Source organism: Oryx dammah, unplaced genomic scaffold (assembly GCF_014754425.2).
Source record: "Oryx dammah isolate SB20612 unplaced genomic scaffold, SCBI_Odam_1.1 HiC_scaffold_18, whole genome shotgun sequence".
NCBI classification, from domain to species: Eukaryota; Metazoa; Chordata; class Mammalia; order Artiodactyla; family Bovidae; genus Oryx; species Oryx dammah.
In genome coordinates this window covers 71,391,437-71,405,263 of record NW_024070202.1, presented here as the reverse complement: position 1 = coordinate 71,405,263, position 13,827 = coordinate 71,391,437, and the positions used below count along the sequence as shown (strand labels likewise).

The window sequence follows — 13,827 nt, the reverse complement described above, 5'->3', positions numbered from 1 at the left end:
TCCAACACAGAGCTCACGTTCTTCCCTCTGCGCCCCGTATGCGAAACACACGCCCCATGCGGACGTCCTTCACCAATGCCCTCCGACCACGCCCTGCCATCTCACTTGCTGTGGGACATCCCCCGACTCTTCTGATACCTCTTTCCTCTCATCCCCAGAGCAGCAGGGGATCCTCTACAAGATGAGCCTCAGGGTAAAATGGGGTATCCCTCCTCGATGACTCAACCCACCTCCAGAGCCCCGAGCTGAGGCACACTCACCGAACTGGCCGTCTGCCCTCACGTACAGCTCAATGACGCCGTAGGCAATGGTGGTAGGAGCTGGGATCTCCAGCACCACACTGCTGTCCTTGATGACGTTCCCATCCTCCATCGCTGACACCTGCAGGAAGGGTGCATGCTCCCACCTGTGCGCTCAGGCTCCCCCAGGCTTCTCCTGCCTCCCATGTAGCCAGCCTAGGCCCTGTGCCCAAGAAGTGCCGGGAAAATGCCCACAGAACTGGGGGGAAAGGAGAACCAGCCAGCAGGGGCCAGGATTTAATCCTTGTCGGCTTCCTGATGTCCTACACATATTCTAAAGTCAGTGGCCAACCTGTAGCACAAAGGCAAGAATCCAGAGTTTGGGAGATAGTAAAGTTAGGTCTATGATGCTGAGTAAAGAAGATAATAAGTCAACTTCCCATTTCTCTCATGGAAGATTATGGAAACAACTTTGAAATCCTAAGAAAATCATCAATGGTAAGAGTCTGACTGGGAGAACCTAGCTGAGAGCAAGATCCCCTGAGCACGAGCACGTCCTCCCAGACCAGGTATGTAACACACTGTGCCATCAGATAAAACTGGGGAGAGGCTGGAAGGAAGGGGCACAAGGAGGAGAGAAGGCTGGCCAGGAAATGCCGAGTCAGCAGCAAAGCTCTCCTTCAGACCCTGTCACAAATCTGACTTGCCCACCATGGCCTGGGGAGGATGAGAAGTGGCTCAGATGCTGGAGATCAGAGGTCTTTATAGCAAACTGATCCTGGTCAGAGTGTGATGACTACCAACCTCCGGACACCCCAGCAGGCTCCAGGCCTTTGGTGAGGGTCACTGTGGACAGAAATACTGGCAGGGCCAGCTAAAGCCATCTCCCATCAGACCTCATCACTCTATCCAGCCTGCCCACCCCAGGGAGAGTCCAGCTCCAGACCTGAATCTCCATCTCCTTCTAAATATAACATTACTGGGTCTTCTGGTATAATTTGAAAGTTACCCCAAGAAGTAAACTTCTAAGAGCAGAATATTAGGGACTATGGAGGGGAGGCAGTTTGGGGTGAGAGCCTCCTGTTCAGTTCCACTGAGGCTCAGGGATCAGCTTGGTAGGACTGCACCTTAATCCAGAAACATCTGTTTATGTATATTAAAGACACATGTGCTGATCTTTACCTTTCCTAACTCAATCCACGGGGGATTTAAGGCAGCTAATCTCAAAATCGTCATTTCTGAAACTGATTCTTAGGCGCTCTAGGAGTTATCTGTGCGTTGGCCTTGCCAGTGGTCATTTGATCCATTTTTTGAAGGGGGAATGCACCTGATTCACCCCTGTATGCCAATCTAAGCATCCCATTGTCCTGGTCTTGGTTCTGCTTCAGGAATGGGCACGGCCCAAGATGGTCCAGTGCCTGCCTGCCTGCCCTGAAGCACTCTTTCCACTAGGGATGAGGTGGGATGAAAGCCAGGAGCTGCCACCCCACAGGCTTATATGAGAGGGACTCCACCTTCAGGGAAGGCAGCTCACCAGCTTCTCAAGTCCTGGATCCAGCAGTGACTGAATAAAGTAAAGTGAAGTCAAGTCGCTCAGTCGTGTCTGACTCTGCAACCTCATGGACTGCAGCCTACCAGGCTCCTCCATCCATGGGATTTTCCAGGCAAGAGTACTGGAGTGGGTTGCTATTTCCTTCTCCAGGGGATCTTCCTGACCCAGGGATCAAACCCAGGTCTCCCACATTGTAGGCAGATGCTTCACCGTCTGAGCCACCAGGGAAGTCTCCTAGATCACTCCAAATGTTTCAGTTACTGGAGCCAATCAGTTCTTTCTCGTTTAAACCAATTTCAGTTGGATTTCTGTGAACTGCCTACAAGAGTCCTGATGAATGAAGACCCCACTCCCAGAGGGCCCGGCGCCTCCCTGGGCCAGGCGCGCACCTGCACAGTCTTGGTCTGGATCCCCACCATGCCACCACACTTCTCCTCGATCTGGACGTGCTCAGATATCACGCACTTCTGTGTCGTCACGATCTTCTGCGTCAGGACACACAGGACCGCATTCTTCCTCTCCAGGACCTGCTGCAGTACTGGGTTCTTCAGATTGATTGTTCTGAAAAAAGAAAAGAACCGTGAGTGGCCTCAGGGAGGTGGATGCAGCGTGAACTCTCGCTTCTTGCACGGCTGGTGGGTGAGGAGCAAACAGGTGACAGCCAGCATCCGTTATTTCCTGGTGCTGAGAGGGGGCCAGCTCATCCAGAGAGGCAGAAACCAAAGTCTCCTGGGGCCACCTCAGAGCTGCCAGGCCTCCAGAGAAAGGCTGGCAGGGATGGGGTTCCTGTCAAACAGCCATGCTGACTGTCACAGAGAAAGAAAGACACCCAGCAGGTACAGGAGCTGCAATCCATCTGCTCACACCCTGGGAACTCCACTCTGTCATTTAACCAGAGGCCAAGGGACCATCACAGGCATGGGCAATAAATACAGGATGACTGGAGGCGGCAGGAGTGAGGGGGGCATGCTGACCAGTGCTTCTCACAGAAGAGAAGGAGGCAGGCCTGAGGTACAAACAGCAAGGGGAAAACTGGATTTTAATTTTAAAGTATTTTTTAATCTGTTTGTCCAGGAAGGATATATAATCTCTTAGAAGGGATTTTAGAAGGGCTTCTCAGTTCAGTAGTAAAGAATCTGCCTGCCAATGCAGGGGGCACAGGAGACGTGGGTTTGATCCCTGGGTCAGGATGATCCCCTGGAGGAGTGAATGGCAACCCACTCCAGTATTCTTGGGCTACAGTCCATGAGGTCGCAAAGAGTCGGACACAACTGAAGAGACTGCACACGCATGCAGAAGGGATTTTACATCATTTTACAGATGGGGAATGAGCCCAGTAAGGTGTGGCCTGCCCAGGTTTCCCAGCAGAGACTTGGGGCTCCCAGGTGGCTACTCTGGGGAATTTCAAAAACAAGGTCAATTTCCATCTATAGAAGATGATGTGCTGATTAGAAGCGAATGCTGTAGTGCCCACTCTGGAAGTCCTATTCAATCCTATGAGTCTATGGGGTGGACAGGAAGAAAACCAGATTAGAGTTAGTGGCAGCAATTACAGTGGTGAACAATTACAGTGTTCACCCTGTGCTTTTTAAACAGTCCAAGGTGAGTTACCTTCAAAAGCTTGGCCCCATCGCCAATCCATGCAGTGGCTGTCGTCCCACCCCCCAGGCATACACAGCTTTTCCAGGCTTCAGAAAGCATCCCCAGAATGGAGGCAAGTAGCTGGAAAGATACTGTCTCCATGAAAAAGGCTGCCTGGGCTGGAAACAACCCATATCCCTCAACAGATGAACGGATACATCAATGTGGTCCATGCATACAATGGGACATTATTCAACCACAGAAAGGAACAAAGCTGACATGCTATAACACAAACGAACCTTGAAGACTTTATGCTGAACGAAAGAAGCCAGGTACAAAAGGAGAAATACTGGATGATTTTACACATATGAAATATTTAGATCAGGCAAAATCTCAGCCACAGAAAGTAGATTTAAGGTTATCAGGGGCTGGGGGAGAGAGAATGGAGGTGGGGGGTTCTTGTTTGATGGCTACAGAGTTTTTATGTAGGGTGATGAGAAAGTTTTAGAAATGGATAGTGGTGATGACTGCATGACAGTGTGAAGGTACTTAAACCACTGAACTATGCACCTAACATGGTTAAAATGATAAAATTTATGTTCTGTTTTATCACAATTAAAAACAGTAAAGACATGTCCATCGGCAGATGAATGGATAAAAATGTGGCACATATATACAATGGAATGTTACTCAGCCGTAAGAAAGAACAGAACTGGGTCATTCATAGAGACGTGGATGGGCCCAGAGTCTGTCATACAGAGTGAGGTAAGTCAGAAAGAAAAAAGCAACTACATATATTAAGGTATATATGTGGAATCTAGGGGCTTCCCTGGTAGCTCAGATGGTAAAGAATCTGCCTCCAACACAGGAGACCTGGGCTCAATCCCTGGGTCAGGAAGATCCCCTGGAGAAAAAAAATGCCAACCCACTCCAGTATTCTTGCCTGGAAAATCCCATGGACAGGGAATCTATAAAACAGCACAAATGAACCTATTTGCAGGGCAGGAATAGAGATACAGACAAAGAGAAGAGCATGGGCTGGGGGGTGGGAAGAACTGGGAAAATGAGATTGACTTATATGACTGCCATGTGTAAACAGATAACTAGTGGAGACCTGCTATCTCTGAGCTAGCTCTGTGGTGACTCAGATGTGGGACACGGGGTGGGCTACTGGGTAGAGCCAGCAAGGAGGGGCACTCCACAGATATGTATGTAAATACAGTCAATTCACTTGGTTGCACCCGGGCTTCCCAGCACCAGTGGTAAAGAACCCGCCTGCCAATGCAGGAGGCTCAAGAGACAAGGATTTGATCCCTGGGTCAGGAAGAGCCCCTGGAGGAGGAAATGGCAACCCACTCCAGTACTCTTGCCTGGGAAATCCCAAGGACAGAGAAGCCTGGTGGGCTACAGTCCATAGGGTCGAAAAGAGCCAGACACAGCTGAAGCATCTTAGCATACATGCATGTACAAAACTGTAAAGAAATAAAAATAATAATAATAATAAAAACATGGGAAAAACTGTTCAATCTCGGTAATGGTCAAAGAAATGCAAATTATGACAATGTTTCACACATATTAAGTAAGTAATAAAGATAAATCGGCAACAACAAAAAAGCTGCCCAGGGCTCCATTTCCAGGAAGGCAGATAGAGCAGGGGGAACCTGCCTGGCGGGGGCTCCAATCCCAGCTCTGCCCCTCCAGCTAGGTGACTGGGAGTGAATGGCTCCACCTCGCACTTTGTTATCCTTGTCGATACACTGATGGTAATGCTGTCTCTTGCTATGATGGCTGTACGGTTTACTCGAGTGGCCACATGGTGAGCAGTCAGCATCTGCCAAGCAGACAGTCGAATGCCCCCCGAATGCTGGCCGGCTCTGGCCACCATCCTGTATATCCCCCTAACCAAGACCCCCAGAACAAAGCGCCAGTGTGTGCATTTGATGGGAATGACAGGCAGTCAATTGGGTCTCAGGTGCTTTTTCGCATCTCTCACGCCCTTAGAACCTCTAGTGGTCACATCTCATCTCAAACCCTCCCCCCAGGCAATGAGGCCTTTAGCTCTGAGCCCTGCCTCTGGGGACCCCACCTTCCTACTGTCTCTCTGTGCCTTAAACACACCAGGTACAGGCCTACCCCGAGGCCTTGACACAATGTCCCCAGGGTCGCCACATCTGACGCAAGTCACTTCTCAGGCAGGCCAGTGTTCCTTGCTCACCCTGCACAGAGCGACACCCGCTCACACTGACACCCTAGCATGTGGACGTGACATTCACATACCCTCGAGAGCACACTTCCACATGACACTCTTCCAGGCCCTTCGTTTACCTGCTCATTGCCTGTCTCCTCCCTCTAGACCAGTAGTCCCCAACCTTTCTGGGACCAGAGACCGATTTCATGGAAGACAATGTTTCCATGGAGCGGGGATGAGGGGAGACAGTTTCCAGATAATTAAAGCGCATTACATTTAGCGTGCACTTCATTTCTAATCTAATGCCTGTATCTGACAGGAGATACTGGCCTGTGGCCCAGAGGTTGAAGACCATGAAAGTGTTAGTCACTCAGTCTTATCCGACACTTTGTAGCCCCATGGACTGTAGCCCCCCAGGCTCCTCTGTCCAGAGAATTCTTAAACTCATGGAAATAGGGTTTGTGCATGCCAAGGGCACAGTACATAGTTTTGGAATAAATGAATAAATAAAAAGTGGGGTGTTTTTTTCCTCTTTGTGTATCTGCCTTAATGAACATGCAAATGTATGAGCAGGTATGCATGTGTGGGAAGAGAGAAAACCGGAAGATGGAGGAACTGGAGGATAAGCGGTGTAGTTTAGAGAATGGCGTGTGGCTGTGACTCTTCCTATAGACTGTGTGAGGCCTGCAGGCACAGATTTGAATATGAGGGCCAGCGTATTCACCAGCAGGACGCACATTTGAGCCAGGCCTTGCTGACCTTCTGTTGCACAGCATCTCCTATTCTAGCCAATGCTTGAAAAGCAACTCCCTCAATTACAGTTCAGGTACTGGCTCCTCCCCATTTGACGAGCAGTACATCAGAAGCAGCTACTGCCACCCACAAGCCCAGAACTAACAGCAGAGGAACAACTGAAGGCTGCCTGGAGGCACCTGAAGTGACTCTGGTGGGTTGAAAATCATTGCAGTGCTTCATGGCCTAAAGAGATTCACTGGAGTGCTTGATATTGCCTTAAGCAATGTTCAACTGTTTGAAAAGAAAAAACTCTGGGACTTCCCTGGTGGTCCAGTGGTTAAGAATATACCTGCCCTGTGTCAGGGAAGATCCCACCTGACACAGGGCAACTAAGCCTATACACCACAACTGTTGAGCCTGAGCTCTGCAACAGGAGAAGCCCCTGCAATGAGAAGTCCACACACCGCCACACACTGCACGCAGAGAAAGTGCCCGAGCGGCAGTGAAGACTCAACATAGCCAAAAATAAATAAATACATACGTGTGGCGGTTTAGTCACTAAGTCATATCCGACTCTTGCGACCCCATGGACTGTAGCCCGCCAGGCTCTTCTGTCCATAGGATTTTCCAGGCAAAAATACTGGAGTGGGTTGCCATTTCATAAACCTCAGCCTAGACCACCCAAGACTCCATTGCTTAATATGCCCACCTCCCTCCAGAATCCCCACCTCAAACACCAGAAAGAGGAGGGGGAAAGGTCACCTTTCCTTAAACATACTTTCCTTACTCATCTGAGAACAGAACTGTCCTGAGATGCTTGTGGGGACCAGCCAAGCACCTGGGAGGCTTCCTGCCCTCAGAATAGCCTTGCAGGGTGACCTCACCACAGGACAGGGAACAGAAGCCGGACCAAAGACAGGGTGCAGCTCCTAGGCTGAGCTCTGGGTGACTGGGGAGGGGAGTGTCACAGGGCACGTCCTCCTGCAGGCCAGCCGAGAGCTGCTCCGCGGACAGGCAGGCAGTTCCCACCCCGGTCACTGGGACTCTGTTTCCCAGGATGGTGCTGCCACCTTTTGGAAACCGAATACTGGACAAACCAGCTCATTCTCAATTAAGAGAGGAGGCTGGTGTAGACAGAGGGGAAGCTAATTATCAGAGGCAGTGGACTGTTCATACAGGAGTCTTCACAAAGCAACCTCTGGAGTGAATTCTGCCCCATCTCCACTGGCCCTCCAGGGCCTGGACACAGAATAGCTCACAGGAGCCTGGTCCCAGCCCTCTTGGAGCAGGAGTCCTTGTGTGATGGGACTCACCTCAACTCACCAAGCGGGGAAGCTAGCAGTATTTCCGTGTAATTCATTTACTTTACATGCGTGTGTGTGTGTGCTCAGCTGTGTCCTGTGTGCATTTAAAGAGTTCCACGGGTATCTTCAGATTACTAAAGTTCAAAGAACAAAAAGTTTAAAACCCTAGAGCAAGGTTTCATAGATGAAGAACAAGGAGGCCAAGAGAGGCAGCAGACAGTAACCAAAGTCACACAGCAGAAAGACCCAGGCTGGTCTTTCACAAGGCCCCACCTGCCACAGAAGCCCCTTGCAGGCTCCCTTCTCTGGGTGAGCGCTCCTGAAGGCTGCACCAGGAGTTTGACCTTCACCTCTAGTACGTCCATGTCTCCACATCAGTATCTTGCCTGTCTGGCTAGACCGGTAGCTGAGCACTGGAAGGAGGAACCATATCCAAGTCCTCTGGGAAACCTCCAAGTATCGTGCCAGCCTCTCTTTTCTGACCCCACCTTCTGATGGCTGCTCTTAGGAAATCCTTCCCAGGGTCATCCCTATTGCTCCATCTCTCCTGGGTTCTATTAAGAACCACTGAACAACACAGACAGAGGCTCTTTAGAGAGAGACACAAGGGAGCTAGACGGCCAGGAGATCAGGGGTCGGGGGGTTTCACCTTCTAAGTTTTGACCTTTAGCATTGAAATCATAGGAACATATCAATTATTCAAAAATTTGTCATTAGCATTATGCTACCTATCCAGTTGGTGGGAAATGAATAATTTATCACATAAATCCCAGAGGGCAGGGTTGGAAAAAACTCACTCCCCAGTCCAGCCAGGGGTCAATGCCACAGCCGAGAGAAATGGAGCAAAAGGTTTCCACAAAAAAATGAGCAGCTCGATGCTCTTCGGCCTCGTCACACATTTTTAAGGACCGCCCAAGGGTGCAGATGGCAAACTGATGCTAGAACAGGGGGCCGTGGAGGCAGTAGTGTAGTCCACATCAAAGGGCTGGACCCCAAGGAACATGTCTGGAGGTAAGGCAAAGGAGTACACACTAAATGGGGGAGAGAAGAGCACCCCTTCCTGACCCCACAGACCTGCTGCCCCCCGCCATTCTCCCGTGAGATCACCCACAGCTCTGTGCAATGCCAACACCCAGAGCCAGCCTGCAACGGGGCCCGCTTTCTGTCTCCTCACTGGGCCACTGCCTCTCGTCTCTGAGCCTCCGTCGGCACATCCGTCAAGTGGAGGCTGGGTAAGAGGCCACCTGTAGTGACCCATGATGTGCTTATCTGAAAACATTTATTTCCTTCCAATAATGATGGGGAAGCCAAGTCAAGTTCCCTCCCCCAGCGGGCCAGAAGTATGCCCAGAGTTTTCAGGTAAGCCTTCAGGCTGGGGAGCAGACCCTCCAAGCAACTAAGAAAATAGCTACATGCATACAGGCCAGTAATTCTAGGGGTGGGGTAGTGGGAAGACCAGGCAGGAGCTGCTGGAGGTGGGGGACAATGAGGGAAGATGAGTAAAAAGTGTGGTTCCAGCCCAGCGAGGCTGCTGGGGACCGGCCATGGGCCAGAGGAGGCAGCAGGAACACAGGCTCCGCTCCTATGGCACCTGAAAGCTCCCCAGGCCCAGCCCTCGTGAAGCCGCCTCCTCTGCAGGCTGAAGCGCTCATTCCCATTCTCCCTACTTCTCAGGCTTTGAAAACCAGATGCAACCCACAGAGAAGAAACCCAGAGAAGACTTTTAAAACTCTAACAATATCCAAAAGAAGGAGGGAAACAGTTTTCTTTCCTAAAGCATAATGCAGCCCCCAGGACACCTCCAGTGGAGACAAGGGGAGGGCATGCTTCCTGAGCAGACCCGTCACCCCCAAACTCATTCTTGTAACTCCACAGATAACTGGGTCCTATTGTGTTCTGGGCTAAATGCTGGGGATTCTCAGTGAGCACGACCAAGGCATCCTTGTTGCCACGATCCTCCTTTGTAATATGTCCTAGAGGAACAGGGCTTCAAACAGAGCTCTGATAAGCTGCTCCAAAAAGTAGAGTATGTCATAAGAGAGTAGGCACAATCGGCTCTGATCCAGTCTTCTGGGAGAAATGTGAACCTACAAGGGCCCCAGGGGACGACTAGTTCTAAGGTAGGAAACCAGTTTCATCTTGAATACCACCTCTGATGGATCCATCAGTGATCGCTGTCTACCCACCAGGAAAGGATTCTAAGGCTGAGACTGAGTCTTAGAATTTAAGCCAAGAAGCAGTGAGAAGCAACAGAACCACGACTGATTGGCAAAGTTTGCATAGGCCTGGGAGGGAGGTGGTCCTGATCACTTGGATCTAATCCAACACCTGTGCCAAGAAAGGGAGACTGCACCCTTCAGAGGTTACAGACTGGCTTGAATCCGATGGCACACAGCTTCTGACTATCAGACCAGTGCCAGACCAGACCAGAGCCACTATGTGGCTCTAAAGACTGATGCAAGAGGCTAAAGGCAAAGGCACTCTGAAGAAACTGTACAAGACTGTGGGGCTGGTTCTACCGTCTCTCTAGGAACAGAGGTTGGGACATTATGCAGAGCCCCAAGATGGCAGCAGGCCTGCTACTGCGAGAGTATTAAGCAAGAATTACTAACCCACAGGAACCTAGTTACGTCCTGACGATTAAGGCTTTAGCAATTTCAGTATTTCTCCCAAAGGGTTTTGATGTATTGGCTAACACCGCAGTTAAAAGGAGAAGTGCATGTTCGCCAACCAGTTGTAGAGCAGAAAAATCAGAAAGGCTGTGGAGATCAGGTCCATGAACACTGCTTGTAAACTTGGCTTTGCTCTCCTGACATTTCATCAAGCAGCAAAGTCAGCTTCTCTTTTGATAGTCAGCCTCCTCCAGTCTCTAGACCTGGCAAAACGATCCCACCAAGGCCGTGACTAGAGTTTAATTTCAGTAGCCACCTCCTGAAACCCTGAAAGGAATGTGACTCTGTCCCTTCCATGGCCTGCTTAACCCCCCGGGGGACAGTCCTTTCCCAGGTGGAGTCTGTGCAGAGTCTGTCCAGAGAGGGAAGGGGAGGAGGGCTGGCCCTTCCGCTGTGTCTGGTTTGTTTCTGTGGGCACCACACTGACATCCCCTGAGCGTGATGTACCACTAGCTGCGTCCTTCAGTTTTGTTCAGGTTTGGGAGCCTGGTACAAGGGCAGGAAGGTGGTGATGCAGCCCCACGGGAAAGTCTTGGCCAATCCTGGTGACTCCGCTGTTCTCGGCAGGGATTGGATAGGATGGGCCACCCGTGGCAATTCTGTCCATTAAGACTTGAGAAAAAAGCCTATTGGGGGGTTTCTGGGAGGATCTTTCCCGCTCTTAATCAGAGGCACAAGGAAGAGACCCCTCTTCTGACTTTGGGCTTTGTCTGCGATGCAGTCGTTTGGGCACTAAGGGGAAAACTGGGTGGCTGGGACAAGCAATGCACGGAGGCTGCCACAAGGGGGTGCCACGGAGCCACTGAGCGAACCAGCCACCAGGAACCACAGGTGACAGGGACCCATCCTACCTGGGGAGGTTTTTTATGGGAGGTAATAACAGAGCCTCTTTACAACTAAAGACACTCTATCTCGTCCATGAAGTTACTGTCACCCTGCTTTCGCAGAGGACAGAAACAGAGCGAGCTCATGAGCCCCTGACGCAACAGCATGCCGCTAACCAGGGCCAGGAGGAGAACACAGCTGAGCCTGTCCAACCCCAAAGCCCTGTGTCTTTCCATCTTCCCTCTCCCTGTGGGGCCTCCTCTGGGCCCTGTACACAGAAGCTGCTTCATATGTGCTGATAGGAAACAAGCAGTCTCTCTGCTCAGTTCCCTGGGAAAACTTCGCAGAGACTGGAAGCAGACCCTCTCAGAAACCCAAGCAGCCACCACTTGCGGTCTTCTTCATACCAACCAACACTCCATTTCAACCATAAAAAAAAAAAACTTCCCACACAGTCCACCAGAGATGCTCAACCCGGAGCCAGGGCCAGGGCAGGAAGTCGCCAGAAACTGTACCCTGGGGCCGCCACTTCCATCTGCTGAGGAAAGCCGTGCTGTGTCACAGGACTGTGACATCAGGATTGTAAGCTGGCTGGAAAAAAAAAAAATCAAAATCGAGGCACAACGCTAATGACACATTATAACCAAAATGATGGGGCCACCCCCATAGCGTGGATGCCCCCAGCTCTGAGGACACTGCCAGCTATTCAACACCTTATCTCACTCACTCACAACCAGGGAGAGAAAGGGAAAAACCGACTGAGCAATTACGGACTGTCAACCTTTCAAATGGAGTAATTAATTCACTGCCACCTGCAGAGGTCTGAGAGATGCTGAAACCGAATGAGGCTGATGCAGGGAGGTGAGCTCATGCAGAAGCCCATGGGCCTGTTTTTGCCTTCCAAGCTCTGTGCATCTGCAGCTAGACGGAAAACTCACGGGTTTGGTGGACCTGGGCTTCCATCTTAAGTCCAGGCAAACTAGTGAACCTCTGCATTTCCATTGCAAAATGAAGACGAACCAAGTATTCTTTCAGCCAAACAGTGCTGATGGTGCTGCAGGCACCGTGTGGACCCAAAGGTGAGCAAAACAGGACGTTCCAGGAGGGACACAGACACAGAATCAGGCAGTGACGACAAGAGTCACCCCACAATGGGGTCGGCGCTCCGGGAGGGGAATCGGTGGCGTGGCTACTGAAGGAGGCGGGAGGGAGTCTGCGTGTGGACCTCGTGTGCAGAGGGGACTGGTAGAGCCTTCAGCACGGCGGGGGCCGGGGAGGGAGTGACAAAGAGCCTGGGGCACGCACTGATGCCAGGGACTGAAAGAAGTTCAGGGGGCTGGGCCTGAGCGGAGGAGAGCGTGGGCATCATCCCTAAGACAGCGAAGAGCACAGAAGGGCACACGCCAGGCACAGACACGATCCGACGGACTGCCATGCGGAGAATCAAATGGAGAGGGTGACTGGGCACAGAGGGACCGGCCGGAGACTCCTGGGCCATCAAGGTGAGAGACGGTGGTGGCCTGCAGCAGGGCAATCTGAGGCTGGGGCATTGAGAAGAGCAGGACAGATATTCAAGAGGCAGAAGCAACTAGTGGGAGACTAGGTGTGGGAGGGAAGGCCAGGAAGGAGCCGGGTCACGTTCAGATTTCTGGCTGAGACAACTGGACTTAACGCTGCACCAACCAGCACCTGGCGGGAGTCAGGCAGTGAAGCGGGTATCGAGAGACAATGAGAAGTTCAGTGCTGGGTGTCAGACACGGTATGAAAGCTCCAGGGGAATAAACGTCTGCTTGCCTAAACTCTAACTCCTAATTCCAGCCAACCCAATTTTGTACATCACATCTTGCCAATTTTTAAACATATTTTTTCAGTTCTCTGAAATCAGGATGTTTGTAAATGAACAGGTGACCTGTTTAGTTGGCAGTATTCTTAGTGGTATATACAAGGGTGGTATATACAAAGGATGAAATCTTGGATTTGATGAAATAATGTCTATCAACCTTAAAAGAAAATAGTACATGAATTTCTCTCCTTATGACGTAAGTCCTACCTAGCTCCAGAAAGATCTGAAGTAGCCTTTAAAATAAAGTTCATAGGACAGAATGATTTCTGTAAAACAAAAATTACCCCTGGGATTGAATATTGAAAAGAATCCTCAAGACCCACTCCTCCATAGGAGGGGTTCAGTTCAAATAAAAACAAGAGGTCAAACAAGCTTCCAGAAGCCCCCAAACCTGAGAACTAAAACACAAACCAGGAGACAGAATAATCTAGAAAAAAAAAAAAAGCAGCAAGAAACTGACTGACTTACAGACATCACAGAAATGGGTATGGCCTGGAGGTCTCAGGAAAGATATCTTTTAAAAAACAGTGGATCTGAGGATCTGATGTGGCCTTGAGAGCTTTATTTGCTGCTCTTTCCAAAAAGGATATGATCAGAGACAGCAATATCTTACTAATACTGCTCAAGAATTTCATACACCTTTGGATTTCCCTGGTGGTGCCGTGGATAAGAATCTACCTGCCAATGCAGGGCACACGAGTTCGATCCCTGGTCTGGGAAGATTCCGCATGCCATGGAGCAACTAAGCCCATGAGCCATTACTACTGAGCCCATGCTCTAGAGCCCACTAGATGCAAGCCCAGCCAAAAATAAATACTTTAAAAATAACCTTTAAAAAAAAGAATTTCACACATCTTCATTCAAGAACTGAACAAGCATCTCCTGTAA

General features: G+C 50.4%; 1 protein-coding gene across 2 annotated transcripts in view; it reads right to left on the bottom strand.

Annotated features, from left to right (window-relative positions):
- GSDME (gasdermin E) overlaps nt 1–13,827 on the bottom strand; it is a 69,522-nt gene that overhangs the window by 21,729 nt on the left and 33,966 nt on the right. For both annotated transcript variants that reach the window (XM_040259765.1, XM_040259766.1), the window contains exons 4-5: nt 2,181–2,352; nt 261–381 (exon numbers count right to left, since the gene is read on the bottom strand). In XM_040259765.1, the coding sequence (XP_040115699.1) occupies nt 261–381; nt 2,181–2,352 (293 nt within the window). The remainder of the gene's footprint in view (nt 1–260; nt 382–2,180; nt 2,353–13,827) is intronic.